General features: G+C 51.4%; 2 protein-coding genes across 5 annotated transcripts in view; one reads left to right on the forward strand and one right to left on the reverse strand.

The window, feature by feature from the left end:
• Positions 1–4,804, forward strand: part of CDH23 (cadherin related 23) — a 393,436-nt gene extending 388,632 nt beyond the window's left edge. For 3 of the 4 annotated variants that reach the window (XM_088792050.1, XM_074339561.2, XM_019745844.3), the window contains 9 exons: positions 230–327; positions 728–848; positions 930–1,009; positions 1,147–1,187; positions 1,349–1,409; positions 1,892–2,021; positions 2,219–2,341; positions 2,766–2,870; positions 3,750–4,804. In XM_088792050.1, coding sequence (XP_088648176.1) covers positions 230–327; positions 728–848; positions 930–1,009; positions 1,147–1,187; positions 1,349–1,409; positions 1,892–2,021; positions 2,219–2,341; positions 2,766–2,870; positions 3,750–4,076 — 1,086 coding nt within the window. In that variant the 3' untranslated portion in view covers positions 4,077–4,804. The remainder of the gene's footprint in view (positions 1–229; positions 328–727; positions 849–929; positions 1,010–1,146; positions 1,188–1,348; positions 1,410–1,891; positions 2,022–2,218; positions 2,342–2,765; positions 2,871–3,749) is intronic. The other variant, XM_088792049.1, reaches the window with a different exon arrangement.
• Positions 4,805–5,067: 263 nt separating this feature from the next.
• The window catches only part of PSAP (prosaposin), a 30,604-nt gene continuing 10,645 nt past the window's right edge, over positions 5,068–25,026 (reverse strand). Inside the window, exons 2-14 of the mRNA XM_019745849.3 lie at positions 20,586–20,719; positions 18,515–18,589; positions 17,825–17,950; positions 16,550–16,750; positions 15,975–16,118; positions 14,573–14,629; positions 10,636–10,767; positions 8,970–9,065; positions 8,444–8,630; positions 8,201–8,361; positions 7,764–7,844; positions 7,332–7,439; positions 5,068–6,187 (exon numbers count right to left, since the gene is read on the reverse strand). Coding sequence (XP_019601408.2) covers positions 6,152–6,187; positions 7,332–7,439; positions 7,764–7,844; positions 8,201–8,361; positions 8,444–8,630; positions 8,970–9,065; positions 10,636–10,767; positions 14,573–14,629; positions 15,975–16,118; positions 16,550–16,750; positions 17,825–17,950; positions 18,515–18,589; positions 20,586–20,719 — 1,538 coding nt within the window. The 3' untranslated portion in view covers positions 5,068–6,151. The remainder of the gene's footprint in view (positions 6,188–7,331; positions 7,440–7,763; positions 7,845–8,200; positions 8,362–8,443; positions 8,631–8,969; positions 9,066–10,635; positions 10,768–14,572; positions 14,630–15,974; positions 16,119–16,549; positions 16,751–17,824; positions 17,951–18,514; positions 18,590–20,585; positions 20,720–25,026) is intronic.

Consider the following 25,026-nt stretch of genomic DNA (forward strand, 5'->3'; position numbering starts at 1 on the left):
AGCATGGCCTTGGGAAAGTCCTTCCAGGTCTCTGGGCCTCAGTTTCCTCATCTGTAAAATGGGGCTAATAATAGTGCCCGACACTGTGCTATGATGGTCACTGTGCTTGGTCCTCAGTGAGCATTCAGCAGTGATGGGTTTATTGGGAAGGCAGGGCAGGACGGGCTCCTAGCCCAGCCCGACCAATCCCTTGCACCTGCCACACCCTGTGATGCCCGTTCTCACCTAGTTCCATGTGGACAACAAGGGTCGGGTGAACTTCGCACAGACAGAGCTGCTCATCCACGTGGTGAACCGTGACACCAACCGCATCCTGGACGTGGACCGGTAGGTGGGGGTCTGTGCTCAGACTGCCCATCGGCTTCCCCGCCCTGGAGTTGCGGAGGGGACCCACCAACAGAGGCACAGACCACACCATCAGGCCTGCTGTGTGGGACTGTCCCCCAGAGGTGGGCAGGGCGAGCAGAGAGAACAGTTTATGGCTATGAGCAGAGCTCTGCCGCTCTGAGCCTCACTCTCGCCGTCTGTGAAGTGGGAATGCTACACTGACTCTGGGGATCAAACAGGATCCTGTGTGAAGGGATGGTGAACCCCGTAAGATACAAAGCTGGGAGGGCCTTGGGGGAGGGTGCCTGCAGGGGCCCTAGGCAGGGAGGCAGGCTGGCCTGAGAGGGAACAGCCCCGGGGGTGGTGAGGACGGCAGCCGAGCCCCCTGCCCCCCGCCCAGGGTGATCCAGATGATTGACGAGAACAAAGAACAGCTGAGGAATCTTTTCCGGAACTACAACGTGTTGGACGTGCAGCCTGCCATCTCCGTCCGGCTGCCCGATGACATGTCTGCCCTGCAGGTACCCTGGTGGCACCCGCCCCACCACCCCCTCACCAGCCTGGGTGCCCTCCCCTGCTCATGCCCGGCCCTGTCTCCCCAGATGGCGATCATTGTCCTGGCCATTCTCCTTTTCCTGGCTGCCATGCTCTTTATCCTCATGAACTGGTACTACAGGACCGTGTGAGTGACCCCTAGCCCCCTGCTCTGAGATTGGCTGACCGGCCCTGCTCCCAGGACAGACATGAAGGCAGGCAGGGCCCCGAGATGCCAGCTGGCCCCAGCCTGCCTCACCAGCTCCTCTCTCTGCTTCTCTCCAGACACAAAAGAAAGCTCAAAGCCATAGTGGCTGGCTCGGCAGGTGAGCGAGGGCTGTGATGGGTGGGGAGGTGAAGAGGACAGGAGGGGTTGCCGGGGAACTGGAGCGCTTGCCCAGGCCTCACAAGGCCCTGGACCAGCCGCAGGCTCCCCGGCCCCCGCAGGGCGGCGCCCTCCCCTCCATGCCCCAACCGCTCCCTGCAGGGAATCGTGGCTTCATTGACATCATGGACATGCCCAACACCAACAAGTACTCCTTTGACGGGTGAGTGGGGTCCCCAAGCCCTGCCTGCTGCACTTCAGGGAGGCCTGCCAAGGACCCAGAGGGGTGACTTCCCCACTGCCTCCCAGTGATGGAACACTGACGGGCTAAAACCTGGGGCGTGGGCGCCCCCTGGTGGGCAGGCCACTCCTCTCTCCGCTCAGAAACTCTCAGAGCTGGGCTCCCCACCCAATGCGCCCCTAGTTCTGGGGGAGCATTGACTTTGGTCAGTGGGTGCAGGGTGAGGCTTCCACACCAAAGCTGACCCAGACTGACATGTCCTGTTCTGGTTCTAGTAGCATCCTGGGGGGGAGGACGTATCCACTGGTGCCGTGGGCAAGGGGCCTACTGATGGTCCCCAATCAGCCAGTTCTGTGAAAGGTGCTAGTTAGCCAGGGAAATGGACAGGGGGGAGGGGGGAAGCTGGTACAGCATCTGCCCCCTCAAGCCTTCCCTCCTCAGCCCACCCCACTCTCCACCTGTAGGGCCAACCCGGTGTGGCTGGATCCTTTCTGCCGGAACCTGGAACTGGCAGCCCAGGCCGAGCACGAGGACGACCTGCCGGAGAACCTGAGTGAGATCGCTGACCTGTGGAGCAGCCCCACCCGCACCCACGTGAGCCCAGGCCAGAGCTGGGGGCAGGGGCAGACAGTCATGGGGGTGGGGTGGAGGGAGGGCAGGTCTTCGCTCCCACTGGCCAAGGAGCTGTGTTCTCTGGGAGGTGGTCCGTGTGTGTGTGTGTGTGTGTGTGTGTGTGTACACACACACACACACACTGCACCTCTGGTCCAGCTAACGTCCCCTCTCCCCAGGGAACTTTTGGGCGTGAACCAGCAGCAGTCAAGCCTGATGATGACCGGTATTTGCGGGCAGCCATCCAGGAGTACGACAACATTGCCAAGCTGGGCCAGATCATTCGGGAGGGTCCCATCAAGGTGAGCCCTTTCTATAAGCTCCTGTACCGGCCCCCCCCCCCCCCCCCCCCCCCCCCCCGCCCCCAAAGCCCTGGCTGAGCTTGGACCCCCTCCAGAGGATGCGGAGTAGGCTGATCCTGGGAAACAGCTCTCTACCTCCAGGCTCAGCTAGACCTGCCCTCCACTGGAGGCAAGACCACAGGGCAGTCCTGGGCGCCCGGCCTAACCAGGACCTGCTTCAGCCCACTGTGGCCCTGGGGCCGGGCCCTCTCACCAGGCTCTGCTGCTGGTCCTCTGCGCTAGGATTAGAGGCCTGTGCCTCCTAGATTCCCAGGGGCCTTCCATCACCGCCCCTCCCCTCTGCCCTGAGTCGTTTTGGGAGTGAGGGCTGGGTGGGGCAGGCCGGGGAGGGCTGTGGTGGGGGTTAACCCTCTCCCTCCCCCAGGGTTCGCTGCTGAAGGTGGTCCTGGAGGATTATTTGCGGCTCAAAAAGCTCTTTGCACAGCGGATGGTGCAAAAAGCCTCCTCCTGCCACTCCTCCATCTCCGAGGTAGCGGGGCGGGCAAGGGACCTGTGTGCCGTGCCCCAGCCCTGGGGGTGCACTCTTGCTCTCTCTCTCTCTCTCTCTCTCTCTCTCGCTCTCTCTCCTGCTGCCCTCATCCTTCTCAATCTTTGGAGCTCAGCAGCCAGTTGCCAAAGAGAGCAATGAGTGGGGGTGCAGAAAGCCAGACAGTGGGTTCTCCCAGAGATGGGCTGTGCACTGAGACATTGTTTCTCAGATCTGAGGAACCCTAAAGAAAGTGCCTTTAAGGGGAGATGTCAGTTAAAGAAACTGGCTGTATGGTCAAATAGGTCTATATATATTTGTTTGCCTGCAGTGATGCCAACACTTTAAAAGTCAGACTCAAGTAAAAACCTAGATTACCAGCTGAGCCAATATTCCCAACCAGAATAGGCTAAAGCTGAGTTCCACACAGGACAAAAACATCATTTGTGAGTCTCCACTCCACCCTCTTAATCCCCTCCAACTTCACCTGCGGACACTTTCGCCCTGTGTTGACCTTGCTTGAGGCCAAGTTGATAAAAAGCCAGACACCACAGCTGCATCACAGGAGCCAGGGCCAGAGCAATGAGTGGGGGTGCACTCATAGATTATCATAGTGAAAACATGAAAGTGAAGGCCCTCATAGGAAGCCCCTAGTCCTGAGAACACCGCTGTAGCACCCTAGTATCCATGGTTCCCCTCTGTACCCCGTTTGAGGAATACTTACAGGTTGGACAGGCTGCAACGTGAGCCCCAGGCACCTTGTGTGCAGTAGGGCGGAAATGGGCAGGTGGGACTCTGGGGCCATCCACCTGCTCACCCCTTTTGCATGGCCCTGAGCATGTGGGGATCCCTGAGCCAGTGGGGGGTTCCGGCCTCTTGCAGCTGATCCAGACTGAGCTGGAGGAGGAGCCAGGGGAGCACAGCCCAGGCCAGGGCAGCCTGCGCTTCTGCCACAAGCTGCCAGCAGAGCTGAAGGGGCCTGACGGGCTCCACGCGGTGCACAGCAGCACGGGCACACTGCTGACCACGGACCTCAGCAGCCTGCCCGAGGACGACCAGAAGGGTCTGGGCCGCTCACTGGAGACGCTCACAGCTGCCGAGGCCAGCGCCTTGGAGCGCAATGCCCGCACGGAGTCCGCCAAATCAACACCCCTGCACAAGCTCCGAGACGTGATCATGGAGAGCCCCCTGGAGATCACAGAGCTATGACATGCCGGGGGGGCCTCACTGTGAGCAGCCTGCCCCCAGCCCCTCCCACGGCAGGGGCAGGACCACTGGGGTGGGCCCCTCCCCAGCCAGCCCTGGGCTCACGACCTGACCAGTTGGCCTAGACCCTGGGTTGGCCTAGCAGCGGCAGCCGCATCAGCTGCTCAGATTCCACTTCTGCCAGACGCTCATTCAGCATCTGATCTCTACTTCATAAAATTTGTTATTTTTTTAAGAAAACAAAACAAAAATGTTAAGTGTCTAAGGATGAGGCAAGGAGCGTCACTGGGAGTCCAGGAGTTTAAGGACCAATTCAGCCCAGGCTAGGCCTCCAGGGGCCAAGCAGGCCCCCCCCCTCCCTCCGCCACGGTCCCGGGCCCCTGCCTGCCCTTGACTCCCTCCCTGACTTTGGTTCAAGCCCCCATCTTTCTGCCACATCCCTGGCTGGACATCTAGGAGCGGACAGTGAGTGACCCCTGCCTCCCCACACGGACAAGGTGAATCGTATCCACAAACCACGTTCTCTCCATTTCACTGGCTTCCCAATGTGCCCAGCTCAAAGAGAAATGACTGATGTTCCTTGGGTTTTGAATGTAGCGTGGTCGTGTGTATTCCTTTTTTAAATTAAGTTATTCCCTCAATATTTTCCCCTTGGTTTGTTTAACTGGTACTCACTGAACATTTCTGGAATGGTCTGAATTGTAAAAGAAAAGCAACTCACAAGGAACTGGCGATTCGCTCTGGTAAACTACCGTGTGACTGGCCTTGGGGGCTGGGAATGGGGGTGGGTGAGGGGCACAGCTACGGGCCCACCTGGCCCTGGGTACTCAGGGAGGACCAGATGGGACTTTCTTACCCACTTTGCTTTCGTTCTCTGGCCAAGGGGGGGTCGGGGGGAGCACAGGACTGCCAGGCACTTACAGGTCCGTGACCTCAGAGCTAATCAGAAACGAAATTTCTGGCTGCGGTGTCAACAAAAACGCTCAGGCTCAGGTCTGGCTGACAGACTTTATTGTTAAATCACAGAAACTTTAGTGCAAAACAAAAAATCATTAAGTCTGTTTAATAGCAACTACAGATTTTGCTGTCTCCTGGCAACCAGAAGTGGGACAGAAGATTCAGCCAAACGAGAGGCAGGGCAGCAACCCAGGCCCCTGAGCAGCAGACCCTCTACTTGGAAGCCAGAGGCTTAGGAGGAGTGTGTCATCCACACTCATTTCAAGGTCAGAAAGAACAGCTACGCAACGAGCCAGCGGTGAGGGGCTGGGCTGCCCAGAGCGATGGTGGGCAGCAGCGCACAGGCACAGAGCAGGCATGAGGGGGTCGCCACTATCCACATGCTCACGCACAGAAGCCAGGCCCACGGGACCTCCACACAGAGCTAGCAGGTTGCATTCACGCACATTTTTCCACTTCCACCCAAACCCACAGAACACAAAACAAGGCATCACCAGGAAAGACACAGGAAAACTGGATCAAAGGTGGACCCAGGGACAGCAAACTCGAACCCCACCCAGGTCTCCTGAACAGCTGCTTCTAAAATCTCTATTACAATGTGAACTATATTGTTCAAAAAGCCTAATTGTCGTGAGCCTCTAATCTTTCCTATAAAACTGCCTGTGTTTAGCAGCCAGCAGGCCCAGGCGGGAGAGGGGAAGGCCCTCTGTAGGGTAGTAGAGACCTCAGAAGCCCACCAGTGCCCAAGCCCGGATCAGGGCTCAGAACAAAGCCCAGCCAAGAGGATGGACAGCCTTCTGTCAAGCAGCTCTGGCTCCTGCCAGCCTCCAGAGCCCCCTCACCCCCAACCCCCAGCTAACCAAGGACAGGCTAAAAGAGCTCCAGAGCACAGTATGTCATTACCCATGTAGCAGAAAGAAAAGGGACACTGCAGCAGCTATGTCAATGACAGGTTAGGCACCTCCCACACTGACAGCAATGCTACAGTAAGGGAGGTAAGAAATGGAGTGAGGGTAAAGGGGGGCCGATGTTTGTAACAAAGTCAACAGAGCTGCGTTTGTCCCCCCAAGACATACAAGTAGGAAAAGACGCTGTGGTTCCTCCAAGATGGAACATTCTTTCTAGTTCCACACGTGACGTTTGCAATGCTCGACAGCCTGACAGGAGAGAGAAAACGGGGTTTAGTCTTCAGATGCCAAACTCCACTGCTGGCCCTTTCATGCATCAAACATCACCCCAGAATAGGACGCGTTAATCTCGTCCTCGGTCAGACACTGAAGACGTAGGCCAGTATCTTGTTTAACGCCACGGAGCATGTGGTGAGTGCTGGGGACTCATAGGCCAGCATCCAGAGCAGCAGGTATAACGCACTGTAGTGTTCTGCAGAAAGCACGCATGCAGGTAGGGCCCGGGACCCCTTCTTCTAGTCACACACTTCACCCCAGCGTTCAGCTGACAGGCTGCATGGAGGGCCCCAAAGCAGAACTCCTCACCCAAAAGTCAGAGCTACACACCAGCTCGGGCCTTGAGAAATGGGCCCACGAGCACATTTACTCAGGACAGTGGCAGAAACCTATTCCACCAATGAGCATGCTCTGGGGGTGGATGGTACGGAGGAGCTGGCTGGGGGAAGGAGACGGACACAGCTGAAATGGGCCTTGCCACCCCTCCCTTCAATGGTCCAAAATGATGCAACCTCCCAACACTGGCCCAGTCAGGCCCCACTGGTCACAAGGAAGAAAAAGTTGCGCAAAGGAACATTGAGTAAGAAGCTGGTCCAAACATCCCCACCTAGAAAAGCAGCAAGTGGCTACCAAGCCAGGACGGTGCCACAGCACCCTGGGGCTGCAGGGCAGGTGCCAACTCTCAGGGCCTTTCAAGAAGAACTCAGCATGGCCTTGGGTGAAGATTCAGGCCAGGTTCCAACCAGGACAAAAATGACCCCCAACGGGCACAAGCACTTGTGCAAGAATTGGGGCAATGAATCCCATAGCCCTTGTGCAATCCCTGAGGTGACCTCGTGCAAATCTCACCGTCACAAGGGAACTGGAAGCAAAGCAAGAAAGCAGAAGCAAAAAGACTGAAGAACATCCACCCCCACCCTTCACTCCTCAAAGACAAGAATAGAGTTAGCCCTGCCTTGGTCAGGCAGCCAATTAATCGCCTCTCTCGGCCTCAGGTTTTTCACTAACATAAAGACAGAGTAGAGAGGCCGTATCACTGAAGCTCCTAAGAAATCAGGACCCACGCGAGCTGCCCAGTGGCCGGGCAGGCCTGTGGGGCAGTTACGGAGCTACTCACATTGCACAGGGTTGCTGTGTCCTTGTTCTGGCACCAGTAGCTCGGGCCCCAGACACACTTCTCCGTTCCCAAAAGAGGCTTACGGGCTGCAGGGCAGGCTCCAATTTTCTACATGGTGAAAAAAGTGCAAAAGAAGAGGGAAGAATTAGATCCGCCCAACTAAGTCTTTGCAAAACTGAGATTATCAGCTTCTACAAGCAGCCAGAATCAGAGAGACTTCTGATGTGCATGTTCAAAAAATATCAGGGTTGCTGAGCAAAATGGGGGGACCTAGGAGCCCGGCTCTCTAGCTTCTTGGCTCTCCCACGCCCCGTCCCCACAGACTCTGCCCCATGGCCAAAACCGTCAGAGGAGGCCTCCGAGGGACCAAGCCCCCACCCCACCCCACCCCCGTGACACTGCCCGAGAACCCACAGTCCCGGCAGAGCTCACCGAGCACACGAAGGTCGGCTCCATCACCTCCACCAGGACCTCTATCAGCACGGGCTCATACTGGCTCACAAACTGGTCGCACTGTAAGCAAAGGGACACGGGTCCAGGTCCAGCTGTGCCCAAGCAGAGAGCGGACACAACAAGAGGAGCACCGGACGTGCTCTTTATAAGAATTCCTGGCACTGCCAGCCCAGGACCTCCCTTCCCAGGCGCCCTACCCACCCACCCTCGGCCTCAGTGGCTCATGTTATTACCCCCCAGTGGCTCCATTTGAGCCAACAGATGGCTTCTGAGAAAATCTCCCTGGACTGCATGCCTAGGGGCAGAAATGGCTGGTTTTCTCTCAAAACGTCAGTCAAGGGTACAATCAATGAAGAAGCCAGCCTCTGTGTTCCCCAGGCAGGTGTGATTCTGGCCAAAAGCAGCCCAGGACGTACCTCCTTCTGGTAGGGGTCAGGCAGGAAGCTGCAGCCTTTCTCAAGAGCATCCAGGATCTCCTGCTTTGTGCTGTTTTTCTCTAGGTTGTGATCTAAATAGCCCACCAGCTTCTTGCACACCTCACAGAAGCCACCATCCTCCTTCTGCCGAGTCACTTGGACTGCACAAGAGAGCACAGACTCAGTGCTCCAGGCCCGTCCCAAATCCCAGCGGGCCAGCCAGCCTGCCCCCACCGGGCTCACCAGTGAGTGCGGGCAGCGGCTGGGAGGTACAGAGGTGGAGCATGGTGCACACCAGCTCAGGGCTCGCCTCCTGCAGGAGGATGGACAGGATGGACCTGCCGTAAGTGTCTACCACCTCCTTGCACTGGTCGGACATGGACATGGGCAGTTTGGAGCATATCGTATCAAAAGCGTGAATGATTTCTTCCTGAAACACAAGAGGATCACATGTGAAGATGGGAGGCTGGGTAGGGCTGGGAAAGATTCTGAAAATACTAACGGGACTAGGAAACCATTCAACAGCAAGATGCTGTTTCTTCCCACAAATCACTAGAACTACAAAGCAGGGCCAAGTGGCCTCCTCCAGCCCCAGCCCAGAGGCACCCACTGGTGGGAAGTGGTTGTACCGACTCCCAGGCTGGTGTCCTACCCCAGCAAGGGCCAAGCCCGCTGGCTCTGCTGGGTTCTCCTGCTAGGCCATTCTGGCTCAAGGGACAGGGCAGCTCTTCCCTCTGCCAGGAGGGCAGCATCCCGGAAATCCACTTACCTCAGTCTTGTTGGTGTCAATCAACTTGACCACCTCCTTCACCACGTACTCACACACCTCACAGTAAACACTGGACTTCGCCTGGACCAGGTCCTTCTGTTGAGAGAGCAGGACATTTGAACGTGAGGCCCTCACCTCCTCCCTTGGTCCTGCTCTCTGAATGAGAGGGGACACAGATGAGAGGGGACACAGACGCCAAGGACGGGTTAGCATCACAAAGGGCCACTTCCTACTGAATTAAAATGTGTGGCTCCCTCTCACTGTCTAAGTTGCAGTCCTTCCTGTTTCTGTAAGGTGGGAGACCCTCCCTTTCCCCAATCCTCCACCATCACTCCACCCCCTAAAAACCAGGAATTCATGCTTCTAGAGACAGAACCAGTCAAACTGCCGCACCCCCTCCCCAAAGAGCTGTCCGCGTCATGTTGTCTTTGGTTACCATCATTTCATCAGTCAGTGTTCATCCTGGGGTGGTGGGGGGGGGGGCAAGAACCAAGTGAGGATTCACTATCTACTATTTAGAAGACAGAGTTTTAAACACATTTCAGGTTTGCTCAAGTTTAAGTCTTATTAACACCTGAAATTGCTTTTCTACAGCCTACCGGGGTTTTCTTTGTTTGTTTTTTTAAATTGGGGAATATTGGGGAACAGTGTTTTTCCAGGGCCCATCAGCTCCAAGTCGCTGTCCTTCAATCTAGTTGTGGAGGGCGCAGCTCACTGGCCCATCGGGGAACTGAACTGGTAGGTTGTTCAGAACTCATACTCTAACCAACTGAGCCATCTGGCCGTCCCTAGAGCCGACTTTAATAAATCAATACTGCTGAATAGGACTGTCTGTGACAACGGAAACATCTCTGCTGTCAAATACAGCAGCCGCTAGCCACGTGTCCATCGAGGACTTGAAATGTAGCTAGTGTAACCAAGGAACTGAATTTCTTTTATTATTTTAATTTTATTTAAGTTTAAGTAGTGACTAGAGTGAAGCTATAACTCTCCATTTTCTTAGCCATTACTTCCGGTCAGTGGGGCCTATGAGTATCTGGATGGGGATGAGGGGCAGCCAGCAGGGTCCCGACTCGGACACCTTAATCCTTCCTGTGGTCCACACACTGCACGTGCTGAAAGAAGACAGTGGAGGGAGACAAGACAGCTAAAGGACAAGTGACATGGGAAGTTCTGGAACACGAAGTGCATGCATGTGCCATGTTACGTCACGTGGCCTGGGCCCATAAGAACTAGACAAGCTCTATGAGCACAGGGACAAGTTTGCTCACCACTGTGGGTGGGCTGTTCTCGGCCTCCATCTCTGAAACTCTGCCTGACCCATAGGAAGTGCTGAATACAAACTGACTGTGGAATGGAAGAGGAGCTTCACCATGGGAAGGGTACTAGGACACAACACAGACACCGTGCGTGCAGAGGTAGCATACCCCTGAGGCCCCGAGGGGTTCTGGGAATACCAAGTCTGTACTATGGCCACAGCGTGGGAAGCCAGAGAGCACCACACAGAGGAAAAGGTTAGGCTGGAGCCAGGCACTGAAAAATGATCTTGAATGGTGTGCTAAAAATGTAGACTTCATCCCATGAGCTCTAGGGTTTACTCGTATAACCAGAAAAATAAATGTACTCAATATAGCCCTGGCCAGTACGAAACAAAGACACCAGATACCTTAACGGGCTCCACCAGTTCCAGGGCAGGGATAACGTCCTCCGAGATGACTCTGGCCGGGATCAGGGGCTGCATGGGCACCTCCTTCACCTCGTCACAGAAACCAACCAGTCCACAAATCTCCTTGGGTTGCTGAAGAGAACAGAGAAAAAGCAGTCAGATGCAGGCCTACACCCACCATTGGTAAGTCCCACTGTTTGCACACAAAGGTCAGGGTGCTGGGAAAGTACCCGGGCCCCAATGTCAAGGGCTGACTGCCCCCAAAGATTCCATATTAAACTAAAGGGGCCCATGCAAACGCAGATGGATCAGTTTCACGTGGGGGAGGAGGCCACACAAAGCTCTGAAGGGACATCAGACAGAACCACTGTCTCTGCTCCAACCTGGGAGCGCCCCAGGGCAGCGAGGCTCCCAGCACCTTCAGCAAGTGATCCATCTTCTCCAAGGACACTGGGCTGCTCTACAACCTGTTTTTCAGTTCACTCAGTTAAAAATAAGCTCTGTGTTCTTTCTAGGAGGAACTACTACGCTCCTAAATTAACAGAAAGCCAAATTTGTTAGAAATAAAAGCACACGGGATCTTTCAGTGGCAGGACCATTTAAAATGATGCATTAAGGGGAAATGTTGGCTTTTTAAAAACCACATTCTACGTTCACAATTGCACAAACACAGTACACACGAAAACTCAGTCCCCCAAATTAATGAATCATTTCAAGTCACAAGGTCTCCAGATTGTTCAATTCCCTTTCCCAACCATACACCAAACCACAGAGAACCAGACAGTTTGAACACCTTAACCATTTCAATATAGGATGGCCAGCAAGAAAAGTATACATACTTTGTATACTTTGTAAACCAAATGCAACCGGCAACAAGTTCTGGGCCTGATGGCATTTGCCTCCCACCACCAAACCATAATGCAGCGGAAACAGGCCTGCTGAAAGTGAGACCTGTTAAGGGAAGAGAACTAGACCATGGCCCTGGTTCATCTTGTTTTAATATTGAGAAGGTTCTAGAATGAATTAATGTTGGCAGAGTCTGAAATATATCCTAAATATCCTGTCTTTGGCACCCTTTAAGAATGGGGGGAGAATGAGAATGGAGCCAAAGATACAGCAAGCTTTTTAGAAAAAAGACAAAGATTCAGAAGGTGTGTGTCTGCTTTGTCTCAGAATAGTTTTGTTCTACTAGCGCCATGAGGCGGCCTAAGGGAAAATTCAGAAATTTCAGCCAAAGTCCTCTCCCAATAGACTTCAAAATACTTTTGAAAATCTTTAGTTCCAGGGCTCAGGAGGCAATGCTCAGGATGGCCCCAAAAGGGCAATGGGCTCAGTCAACCCAGTCTGAGGGCTCAGTGCTCCACTTTATGCCATGGGCGGCATAGTTCTCAAGCTGTCTGACATGGCCCCAGGACCCACAGGATCCCATCACCCAGAGGGGCAGAAGCCACAATCGAGAGATTGTTTCCAACTCTCTGGATCTAGCAGACGGGAACAATCTGCTCACTATTTGCAAATGATTAATTCATGCAGCAGAAGCATTTCTGGGGTTATGAAAAACAGGACTAAAGACATGCAGTGCTCTCTTGAGTTGTGATAGAAACAAGGTGTCCCACCGGAAGTCAGGCCTACGTTGATGGAAGCGGAGACAGCTCCAGGGCCAACTGTGGCTCCCAGTCATCACACTGGTGGCCTTCAAGTAGCCGACTGGGTATTGAGTTGGCCCAGAGTAGTATGGCTCTGCTGGCTTCATTTTCTGGCCCCCTGAAGGGGAGATGAGACCCCAAACACCTCAAGTGCTGCACCACAGGAGAGAGACGCAGAAGCTCCCCTGCCAGCCTATTCACAGAGAGGGACCCTGCCTTTTGCAATCTTTCCTTGTATTTGTCACAGCTGATCATGCCATACAAAAAAGAGGAGCAAAAGAGCTACAAGAAGCAGCAGACCACTACTACAAGCAAATTCCCCATCACATACCTGATCCTGCTGTTGAACAAAAAAACAGGAAATCGGAGATGAAAATAAGAGAAAGGAAAGGACACAACAGTTAAGAAAAAATTAAAACAACAACAATTAAGCAGTTAACCAGGTGTAAGGATATCACCAGAGGTTTAGGGGATCCACCCTTGCAGGCACCTACCGTGTTCTTACTACTGAGTGCACACGAGGCCCTCCTCAAGGAAGAGACCACGCTGTCCAGCTTGTGTGTAGTCCCTATATCCCTGACACCAAATCATGCCCCAAACACTGGGTGGCAGGTCCCCAGGAAATACCATTACGAAGGGCTCTCCGTCCTCAGAAGCCTAACCCCATCATGGCTGCAGGGTCCTCCCCTCAGGCTGGGGATGAGCAACAAAAAGGAGCAAGGCTGCCCAAATTAGGGCTGTGTGCTATATAATACACCCGGAGGAGTCAGGACCCCCGAACCACACTCTCCACTGCCCAGGGCTCGTGGCAGTCGACCCCCAGGTGGTCCAAGTCCAGCTTGGAAGGTTGGTTTGACACTATATCAAAAGCTTTGCCCTTTGGTTCAGCAATTCAGCAATTCCAGCTTTATTTATCTATACTAAGGGGAAAAAACAGGGATGTGCATATATGTGTTTATCTCTTTGGATGTAAGGATGGTCATCATGCTTTTTACCCCAAGGGCTAACCTGGAAACAACCTAAACATCCAGCTATAGGGGATTTTAGTTATATAAATCATGTTATAGCCACACAGTGGAATATTATGCAGCCACTTAAAAAGCATTTGCACAGAATATTTAATGACCAATATAATAATTTTAGCTCAGAAATGCACTACAAAGTTTGAAGTAGTGTATAAAATATGACCCCACTGATAGTTTTTAAAACCCCAAATGATTTTTGATTTGGGAAGGAGTATCCATATTTTCAAAGAATTTCTAGGTAGTACAATTTTTACAGTGAGAAAGTATTTTTTTAGTTAGCTATGAGGAAGCATTAACTTGATTAAGTCACATGAAAGGCTTATTTCTTCCCATTCTAGCTGCATGTCTTTGTAAGCTGCCTTAGAACAGGTGGGGTGTAAAAATCCCAAATAAACTATTGTGACTAGATGGAGTCCTTGAGTGCTTAGACCAGGGCCAGAGACTGTATCGTTTAGGCTTTGTAGCCGCAAGGTCTCAACTACTCAACTCTGCTGCTGAGGTGCAAAACGGGCATTGCCATGTTCCAATAAAGCGATAAAAAAGCCCCTGGTTAGAGCATAAACTCAAGGACTGTAGGCCAACGTCAACATAGAAGTCAGCACAACAGGGAAAGAAAAAGTACAACCTACCCCCCAACCCTGCTGCTCCAGTCTCAGGCGGCCAGAGAACAATCCCGCAGAAATGATGCTTCATACCTGCCTGCTGAGCACACGTTTCCTGCACGGAGCTGGCTGACTGACTTCCCACGATCGATACTTTCTACCTCTACTAATGAGGGGGTGCCCCTACCACCTGGATACAGCAGGAGCGAGTGGAAGAGGTAAGGGCTCATGCAGCAGCGAGAGCTCACACTGCCGCAGAGCTCAGGGTCAGCTCCAAGAGGCGGGATTCTGCCCTCTGCAGGACTCAGGCTGCAACAAAGCAATTCTATTCTATAGCACCCGGGCCTGGCTAGAGAATAGACTATTCCCACGAGTCCAGCGTGAAAGCCAGACGCTAGAAATCTGATGGCGGGTTCACACAAGCACAGGAGAATGAACCGCCAGGAAGGCACCGGGCAGTTGTGGGGCTCAGACTGGGGAAGGCAACGGGGAGGTAGGTACTGAGCGGCAGGTGGAGAGTCCGCTGGTCAAAAAGGGCTCGTCCTGGCCCAAGTTAGTACTAGAAGGTAAAAATGGGGCACTAAACCATATGCTTTCCAAAACTCCCGGGAATCGCCAAGTGTGAGATGAAGAGCAGCGCTAACAGGCGCTCCCGGCCACCTACCATATGCATCATCATTTGCACAGCGATTTCAGAGTACTGGTTGATGTAGTTCTTGCACTGGGGAGAGACACAGGGTGTTAATGACATTCACTGCTCCCACACACCAAAACGAAACAAATCAAACAAAAATCCCCAGCATTTCCAACCCAAAACATGGAGTCTTGTAAATGTCTGCTCTAGGCAAGTTGTAATGAGATAAAAATGGCAATTTAGTGATGCTATACCTTCTAGAAAAACATGTGCAGAAGGTGTTTTGAAAGTGTTTTCCAAAGGCCCTTAGAGATAAAAGTCCTCCAATCTCCTTTTATGGCCCAAACTTGCCCCAAAGTCACACAGCAAATATTCAACAGCAATTTAGAGTGAGTGTGGCTGTAAGATAAGCTGCTAGGAATCAGAGATTACTTTGCAAATCCATTCACTCATTCTTGGGCAGAATTATAAAATGTAAATGCAGAAGAATCAAATTATAATCATTTCCGACCAGCCTATTGTCATACACATCTAGGATTTCCTGTAGACCCTCCGGAAATAGCTCTGGTCATAAGTGGAGCACCTCCACAAGGAGAACACCAAGGGTAATAGGAGACCCCTCCCAGATGTTGAATTGGAGAAGCCAATTAACACAGTAATACGCAAATGAGGCTACTTCAATGAGGCTACAAGATTCCCGGGCTTTCAGAGAGTAAGTCAAAGGAGACCCCTTCGCTGCCAGAGCCAGCCATGCCCATCCAGAAAGGCTGCTCCAGATCGCAGATCCATGGAGCCATGACAACCAGCTGCCCTACTGGGCCAGGCCTTGCAGAAGCTGGTCGGTTATCAGGTAGCAAGCCAGCATTCTGGCTTCACACACCAATCTCATGAGCGTGGTTGATGTGAATAGGGTCCAAGAAATGAAGCCCCGCAAGAGGCTAACAAATGAGTTTCTGAGCTGGCAGGACGAACATTCACCAAGGTTCTGAAGGCATCCCAGGTGAGCTTCCTGCAAGCTACCAGCGTGGCTTCCCATGAACAACCAGCCTCCTGGCTGTGGGGAAGAGCACGCTCAGAATTACGCATGTACAACAGCCAGGCTTTTAAAAGGAGTTACAAGTGATCCTAGTGTTTTTCTTATATAAATGGTACCTGGGAGAAAAAGAAATCTTCCCAAGACAGGTCTCCTTCCACTGTCTTGTCCCAAGAGTTGTATTACACACACAAATGCAATTAACCAACCAAGTATTTAAATACCCACCACCTATTCTGGCTGCTTTCTAGTTAGAAGGAAATCGAAGTTGAACAATCTCTTCCTCAAAGCCCTTAGTAAGTTGGAAAACAGTACCCCAGGAAGTGAGGTCTTCTTGGTGCCCCCCCGCCCCCCCCCCGGCCACGCCTGTCCCCAGGGCCCTGAGGAGACCAGGCTCACCATGTCGGCCATGCCAGGCCCCAAGCGGTCACACTGCTCTTTGGCGTGCTCCACCAGGGCCTCGACAAACGTGGAGTTGGTCCTCACAGCGGTCTGGATGTCTGTCACCATCCGAATGCAGTCCTGGCAAACGTCCCCACCAGCCTGCAGGGACGGGGGTTAGACTGTCAACAGTACAGACTCCTAGGATAACTAAGACGATTCCAATCCCTGAGAAATTTCCCTCACAGGCTCACAACCGCAGCACGAGGGGGCGACTCCCTGAACAGTTAGTTCCTAATGTGCTTTTACAATTTATCAACAGTTTTAAACTCAACTGGGCATTGATTTTAGTAAAACTTAATAGAAAGCGGGGTAGGGGTGAATCTGCATATTTTAAAAATCCCAGTTTTTTCATTTAGTTTACTTAATTTAAATATCCAGGTTCTTCAGAAACTCCATGGCATAACCATCCGCAGGCTGGCTGGGGTAAACGCCCCCCCATTTAAGGATCGCCCACATACACTGCCACTTTCCTGTCTCATCGCTACTCCGACCACAAATGGTGCCGGGACCAGGCCCCCTCCCTGCCTTACCTTCGGCTGGGGCTCACTGCGGGGGCCATCCTGAGGGTACAGGAGGAGGGGGATGTTGGCCATGAAGGGAGCCACCACCTCAGCCACGTCCAGTTCCGGGATCTTGTTGGACTCGAGCTGTTTCTGGTGATTCAGCTCTGCCAGGTGCTTCTGAAGAGACTCGCAGAGATTGAGAGAGGAGCACACCTCCTCGGGGTTGCTCTGGGGGGAAAGAAGCCCAGATGGAAATCCTTTCCCCAGAGGAACACAAAACAGGCCATCCGGTGCCTTGGACTTAGTCCCCTTCCTTATCTCTCAGCTGGACGCGTGGACGCATACCCAGCTCACAGGCATCGCAAACCAAACTGCCCAATCCGCTCCCCTCCAGCTCCAGTTTAGCAAATGGCCTCACCACCCTTCTCCCTGCGGCTCAAACCAGGAGCCCAGACGACAATCCTAACGCCCCCTCCTGTACAGCTCCTCCATCAGCACGTCCAGCCTGTTTACCCTTTAAAACACAATCTGCATCTATCCATCTCCACTGCTCCCCAGCACATCTCACACCCGGCTGTCCTGCCAGCTTCCCATCTTGCAACTCCCCATCGGTGGGACCGAGACCAAACCTTTAGAAAAAGGTACCCATGATCATGGCACTCCCCCTCCTAGAAACCCCCCAAGGACGCCCCGCTGCATTTACAACCCTCAAATATGGCCTAAAAGGCCTCGCATGATGTAAGCCCGCCTTCCTCGCCAAGACCTTGGCCCCATCTTGGAAGAGTGGCCCTCTCAGTTTTTTAAGCATCTCTTCTTTCTTAGGGTCTTTTCAAATTCCACACACCTGGCTCCTTGCTCATTGCTGAAAACAACCTCTGGCACAAGGTTGACGTACAACAGATATTTACTGACTGAAAAAGTTGAACATCCTTATAGCGGAACCCACAAGTACATTCCCTGATGTACTCCTCAGGATAAAATCCCAGAAAGGAAATGAACTGCTTGTTCAAAGGGATAGTTAAAGATCCGACACGAGCTATCCAGTGGGCACCTGTTCTCCCAGTTTACATTCCTTCAGTAATTCTACCAGTTCCCATTTCTTATACCCTCCCCAACTCTTGAAAGTTACAGCAGACCGTTCCACCATGCCAAAGCGACTTCGGATGTTAGAACTGTAAGAGAAGGTGTCGAGAACACCCAAATCTGTGAACGGACTTTCCATTTTAATCACTGTAATCTGGTCTGGTATCTCCCCTGGGCCCCAGAAGTGCCTTGAAGGCAGACCTATTCCCCACCACGTACCATCTGTCCTTTAATCATGTCCAGGATGACCGGGAGGTAGGAGTCCACGATCTCCTTGCAGGAGGCAGTCATGTCTGGCTTAGGAAGCCAGTCACAGGTCTTCTCCAAGTACACCAGGATCTCTTGCTACAGAGGACAGGGGAAAAGATCGGATCAGGGTGCACTTCTCTACGAATGGGCTGAAAGCAAGAGGCCCTCTGCAGCTCCCAGAAAAGTGAAGGCTGCAAAACAGAGGCCTCAGGGAAGAGGACTTGGGAGAGGACGAGTGCGTGTGCCATGGCTGCCAGGTCAGTGAGGCGAAGGGCGGCCCTGCACTGCAGTCTCACAGGCAGCGGGAATTCTGAGCAGAGACAGCCAAACGGACCTACAGGTTCCCAGCACACGATGCAGAAAAGTCCCAGGCAACCTTGGGCATTTACCAGCGGGGGTGGCGGGGGCAAGCTAGGCCCACGGACCGTTTTTGTATTGCCGGTGGCTAAGAATGGTTTTTACATTTTTAAAGGATGGGGAGAAAAAATATTGTGTGACAGAAACAGTGTGTGGCCCGCACGACCTAGATTATTTCCTAGGGGGGCCTAGACCATTCCTTGTTAGACCCCCATAGTGACAGCTCGTTGAAGGAACCAATGCACGTGGCCACGTGGCCACCATCACACACAGTCACACACACACACACAGGTGGCGGCTTACGTCAGTGGCATTGTCTTTCAACATGTCGCCAGTGGCAGTGATGACATCTTTGCATATGTCGCAGGGAAGAGATTTCTAAGAGGCAAGAACATGAGGGAGAGAGCTCAGTATTTGTAGGACGTAACTCACACCACGCGCAGCTGAAAATTCCCTTGAACTTTTTCCTGTGTTTCTAACCGGGATATGATCACGGCCACGTCTGACACACTGGCACGCCCTGGTTCCCCAACCTGAACATGAAGCACTCAGGTGCCTTGGGGAAGGGTTAGGTGTGACTGACAGAATACTCTGTGCTTCTGTACACAGACAGCCTTCTCTTCTACCCTCTTCCACGCAGCACCTTATTCAGCGCACAGTATAGGCCAAATTTCCTATCAATGCTAACAGCAGCTCTGTGAGGAAACAGGGTCAGGAAGGTGAAAAGCAGAGAGCAGCAGATATCAGAGACAATCAGTCATGCAATGGCAACATCACCTGGGACCAATACCCTTATCACAGAGTTGAAAGGGGTCGGGCGGGGAAAGAAGCCCCAGACACTGGTGCTTCTGCTCGCTTACACTGGGCCTCTACGTACCTTCCACCCCCTGGGCAGGGCTATGTTCAAGTGGAGGGAGGCCCCATGTCACCACACCAAAGCTTACAGACAGGACACCTGTCTTCTGGCAAGCCTGGGTATCCTGACCCCACGTGCCCCAGGACCACAGGAAGCCTAGGTGGTTCTCAAAGCTTGTGGGGAACTCCCTTCTTGATGTCAACAGATTTTCAACCCATGAACATAGAACTCACACATATGGGTACGATTAAGGGACAACTGTCAGTGTAGCTGTATTTAGAGAAACCAATCTGAACCTTCGGTTAATAATGTGCATCAGGCCAACCAAGAGTGAGGCAGAAGAGATCATTCACGAAACTATCCCAAGAGAAAAAAATCTAAAGTCCTCACTTGACACACATTCAACTTGGAAAGAGGAAGCAGTATTAAAAACAAGAGCAGAGGCAAATCTGAAAGTCAGTATGGCCACAGAGGGTGGTTTTTCCGTGAATTCGGAAAATATTTTAGCGATGTTATTTAATCATTATTCTCTTACTAAAGGAGTGCCAGTGGCCACTGACAAGCATTGAACTTGAACTCCACTCAGCCAAACTTGGCCTGTAACCACCGGATGCAGCACATCCCAGAGGAGCCAAGAGCATCACCTGCAGTCAGCTGGTGCCGCCAGGAAAGCTCAGGCATCTCCTGGGCGGGTTCAGGGCCCGTGAAGAATGCACTTGAGTTTTGTTGTCTTAGAGTATTCCCCAGGAGTGTTAAAAGCCCCACGTTAATATGCTACATTTAACATTGTTGAGATGAAAAATTAGTGGCATCTTTTCCAGTGTGGTTATAGCTAGAAATAAAATTTTAAATACCGTGTTACTCTAAAATAAGACCTCACCGGAAAATAAGCCCTCGCATGACTTTTCAGGAGGACATCCCCTGAACATAAACTCTAATGCATCTCTTGGAGCAAAAATTAATATAAGACCCGGTCTTATTTTCGGGGAAACACAGTAGCTACTAAAGCTCTAGGGTCTAAATTGGTGACCCAAACAGGCAGCTGTCTGAGAGGCAGAGAGAAAACATCAAAAAGGGGGGAAAGATTTGAAAAGCTTAGCATCTACTGCTTGAGTGAGTGACCAAGGATGAAGCTGTCCCTGAGAGCCCAGTCCTGGGAATGGGAGCTGTGAAACTGCTGGTCCCTTATCTGGGCTGAACAGATGGAATCGGCACAGAGGCCTAGAAGGCAGCATGGAACACACGGGGGGGGGGGGGGGGGGGGGGGGCCGCGCGGGGGAGGACCTTATCACATCTCTGTCACCGAGAGACTGGCTGACCTTGGGGGAACGGAACCTTGACCTCTCCAAACCTCCATTTCCTCTGTGGTACAGCGGTCCACCCACCAACACGTGCTGCCGCCCTCACAGGATTCCGGTGAGGAGCACACAAAACGAGTGAGGCAACAGAAAGGGTTTTGTAAATGGCAGTTGTTCTGGATGACATGAAGGGATCGAGGACAGAACTAAGGGCACTCACCACTGTCGGCTTGTTCCACACAGTCTGCAGGCAATGCTTCACAGCCCCGCAGTCAGCTGCTGTCTTCACATTCTGGCACCACACTGCTGAGCCTCGGGTGCATTCTCTTAGGCCCAGGGCAGGGCTGGCTAGAGCTGAAGGGAAAACCAGTGTGAGGAGTTCACTTGTTCCCACACCAGGTCCGCAGGGGGAAGGGCTAGCTAGCCCTGGCATTTGGCTGGACACTCTGGCTTGGCCCCTCAGCCAGCTGTATGAAACACAAACCACACAGAGGGACTGCATCCAGCCAAGAAGCTGTGTTGTCATATAAGTCATGGGGCCGGAAGGGACTGGTTCACTTTTCCTCTCAAATTATTGTTAAATAGTCTCAAGAAATACCAGGCCTTTTCATCTTTAGAACCTTAAAAATTAAATTCCACGAAGTAGTGAAAGAAATCACAGGAGAAGAGACTGACGTTTAAATATAGAAGATTTTTACTTCTGTAGGATGAAAATTAGCCAAAGTTTTGGGTTGTAGGGGAAAACACCAAGATTTATATCCTTAGTACACAGAACAACGATTCTTAATGCTCTAGTAGAAGAACTCTTTCATAAACCTAATTACGTGAGTTTTTGTACATAACAAGTTTGCTAGCAAAAGCAAGACCACATAAGCCACTCTGAGATCAGGAAGGAAACCTCTGGCCACTCAACACCAGGTGCACGGCATTTCATCCACTGCGGTAACATGGGGTTAGGAACAAAACAGGAGGTTCAATGTCACCTGGGACAGAAGAAATGCAGATTAAAGAAGCCACCACATTTTGACAGTTAAATTAGCCAAGAAATAAAAAATGTGACAAGTTTGTAGTAAAAGATACATTCTTATAAGGCTGGTAGCAGTGTGACTGGTAAGTACTTCTTAATATATTTCGTATTTCAAGAACTGAAAAACAAAAATCCCTCTTCAAAAAGTAATCTACTTCTAGAACTACATTTTAAGGAAATACAGCAATTCCAAAGGTAGAATATGACATGCATAAATACATTAAGTATAATTCACAATACTAAAAAAACAAAAACAAAAAAAACAGATGCAACATGAATAGCCAAAAGTAGAGGGGAAAACTAATGATATTCTTACTATTATGCAGCTGTCAAGTACTTATAAAAATAACGTATAACGAACAGGAAAAAATTCAAGAATATGAAATTCTATAGGAGTTGCACAAAAATCAGAAAAGAGTAACAAAGCAGGGTGGTTAGCTGAATTATTATTTAACTCCCAATGTTACGTTGCGCGTATAACTTTAAAAATATTTTATAAACTACCATAAGAGTTCCTGTATGTCTTAAACCAGGTCTATGGTATCCTTGATTTTGGAACTGAAGTCAACAACAGATCACAGCTGCACGAGCTGGACGGCTGACTGCACAGGGCGCAAACTCCAGCAGACAGCACAGTGGCTAAACCACGCCCACTGTGCATAGGAAACACTTGGCCAAAGTCTCAGAAGAAAACCCCACAGCCACCTAAGAAACAGATTTAGAACCTCAGGAGTCATGCCGCATGTTGCTTCACCTTGTAAGCCAAGAGAGGGCACAGTAATTCCACAGACATGTAACACATGTGTACACATGTGCATGCACGCACATACAGGGTACACAACACATGCAGGTTGGTAAGAACTCTCCTTTTAGGAGACGGAAGGAAACAAAATGCTACTATTACTAGTTGTCCTACCAAAGCTATAGTGCCACAAACTATTCATGAAAAGACTGAGTCACAGGTCCCCAAAAGAGCTCAAGCCAGATTATCTGCACGCTTTCAGACACCAGCAAATGAATTACTAATCGGCTGCCCAGGTTACACAGCCTTCTCTGTCCCCAGGAGCCAATATCGCCACAATCAGTTCACTAACTCAAATGAACTAGCCACATTCCAAAAGCTGTTGGTCTGGACTCTGGTTTCCATGGGAAAACATGTACCCGATTCAAAACAGTACTAAGCTCCCCTGAAGGCCCACAAAAGTTTCATCAACCAGTGCTAGAGCCAAGCTGGGCTGGGACCAGCCCTCAGCGGCAGGTCTGGGGAGGTGAGAGAACAGAAACTGAGTCACCAGAGTTAAGTGCTCGGGGGGGGGGGGGGGCACAGAGACAGCATACATGGGAGCCCCAGACCTGGCAGCTCCCAGCAGCACCTCCCATGCTCCTCCCAGGCAATGGGCCCCCAAGACTCCTGAAAAGCTCCCACTAAGCTACACTGCCTGGTTCTACCTTCAAATCAGAGGAGGAAGAGCCCAAACGAAGAACAGGAAGCTACAAACTGAGTCTCTAGGCAAAGGGACACAGTGAGACACAGAAGCCAGAAGGCGTATGGACATCAGCAGATAAAGGCAGGGCCAGTGGGCAGTCCTCTGCACAAGGCCGATCACCATTCTCCACTCTTACAAATACTCAGTCAAGTAGAACTCTGACTCGGGGATTTTCTCCAACCATCTAGCCCAGAACTGGCTACAAATGACCAAATTGATCAGGTTTGGGGAATTCAACTGCACCATCCCAGGCCCAAGCAGTAAGAATACTTTGTAGCTTGCTTCCTCCTTCTAGAACTTGAAACAGTAATTGTCAGCGATAATGACTTTGCCAACTGTCTTGGCCAGGCTATTCTGGGCTAAAAAGTTATCTTGGGTAGCCCCTTTTATCTGAGATTGGCCCAGCTAACAAACCCAAGGTCATGTTCCAGTCCCAACAGTAACTGTTAAGCACAGCAAGCCCCACCTTGGAATCAGAAGTAAAAGTCCTGCCCGCGGCCCATCTGGCATGCCCACAAAGCCATCGGTCAGGCCTAAAATAGACTTCATGGGCACTGAGGACTGAAATTCAAGTCCCAGCTCCTGGAAATTCAGTTCTTAGCAAGACATCTGCATTTACCTCCGACCTAAAGCCAGATTTATAAAGGTGAGCATTATAAAGTTTGTGGTATACAGCAGATGGGATTTCCTAGTATGACCTGATGATATGTATAACAGAACAACTGCATGTCCTCAGGATGTGTAACGCGAGGCTGAAACACAAGCCTGGGTGACACCAACGAGCTACCTGCTGAGAAGTTCAGGGGCTTATTTCAGGAGCTGATCTCCTGAGAGGGAATCACACAATGGGTGAGAACATGTGGGGGCATGAATCCTTTCCCCAGAAAATGTATTCATACACAAAACCCTCACACCACTCCAGAGGGCTCTCAGGCACCGGGACACCTGTCCAGGGGCCCCAGCTGTGGGCTGAAAGCTCTAGAGGCAAGCGTGGTTTTTCTCCAGAGGTGGCCAAGTCCACTGACTGGGCCACGCTCAGTGCCCTCCGATGGGAGACCAATGCAAACAGACGACAGACAAGCAAGTTAAATGGTGATATGTTAATAGAAATGCAGGGCCCACAAGCCCCAGGAGAAGCAAAGAAAAGGACTGACTACCGAGGGGGGAAGCTAGAGGTGGCTTCTTCAAAATGAAATTTAAAGTGGCACTTGAAAGATGGAGATACCAAAGACCGGCTAAGTGGAGAGGGCATAGAGGAATTCCTGAACATTCCAAGGCAGGGCAATTCTTTTTGTCAAAGGGGAACAACTGCCCTTTGTCTTTTCAGGAGTGGGCCAAAGGGAAGTGGCAGGGGCCAGGCTGCAAAGACAGACCTCGGGCACATCGGGAAAGACATCATCTGGCACACTCATCCCCACGTGGTAAATCCATCCTGTGGACAATAGCTCACACAAGTGTTTTCACAGCCCGGGTGTGATGTGGCATGATGTGGCAAAAGGACGGAAAACGGGGTAGGCGATTCAGATGACAGAGCACCTAACTGGAATTGAGAGCTCATTCCAGCATGTCCAAGCAAGAAGCGCTGGCAGCGAGGCCTGAGAGAGAGGCTCACAGGAAGATTCCAAGAAAACCAGATAGCTGGGAAAACGAAACTCACAGGGTTAATGTAAAACGTGAAGTCTCTTAGGCTAAAAGAGAAAACGAAACAGCAAGAGCCAACAGCAGATGGGGGTGGTGGTCAGAAGCTGCAGCTGCCAGAGCTGGCGTGAGCGGAGGCCAGGGCACAGGCCACATGAAGGGCAGAACACATCTCACTTTGCTTTCTGTGAGCTCTCGACAAGCACAGTAGGTCAGGAAGGTGAGGGCAAGTGACGCCATTCCTGAGTCCCCTAGAATACTGGCGGTGTTTAGCTGGGACAGAGAATGTTTAGGAGATAGCGTGTTTCCCCAAAAATAAGACCTAGCTGGACAATCAGCTCTAATGCGTCTTTTGGAGCAAAAATTAATATTAGACCCAGTTTTACATTATATTATACCCAGTCTTTTATATTATATATCGTATCGTATCGTATCATATCGTATCGTATTATATAAGACCAGGTCTTACATTATAGTAAAATAAGACTGAGTCTTATATTAATTTTTGC

The sequence above is a fragment of the Rhinolophus sinicus genome, chromosome 15 (genome assembly GCF_057876585.1).
Source record: "Rhinolophus sinicus isolate RSI-liver-muscle chromosome 15, RSI-T2T, whole genome shotgun sequence".
Taxonomy (NCBI): Eukaryota; Metazoa; Chordata; class Mammalia; order Chiroptera; family Rhinolophidae; genus Rhinolophus; species Rhinolophus sinicus.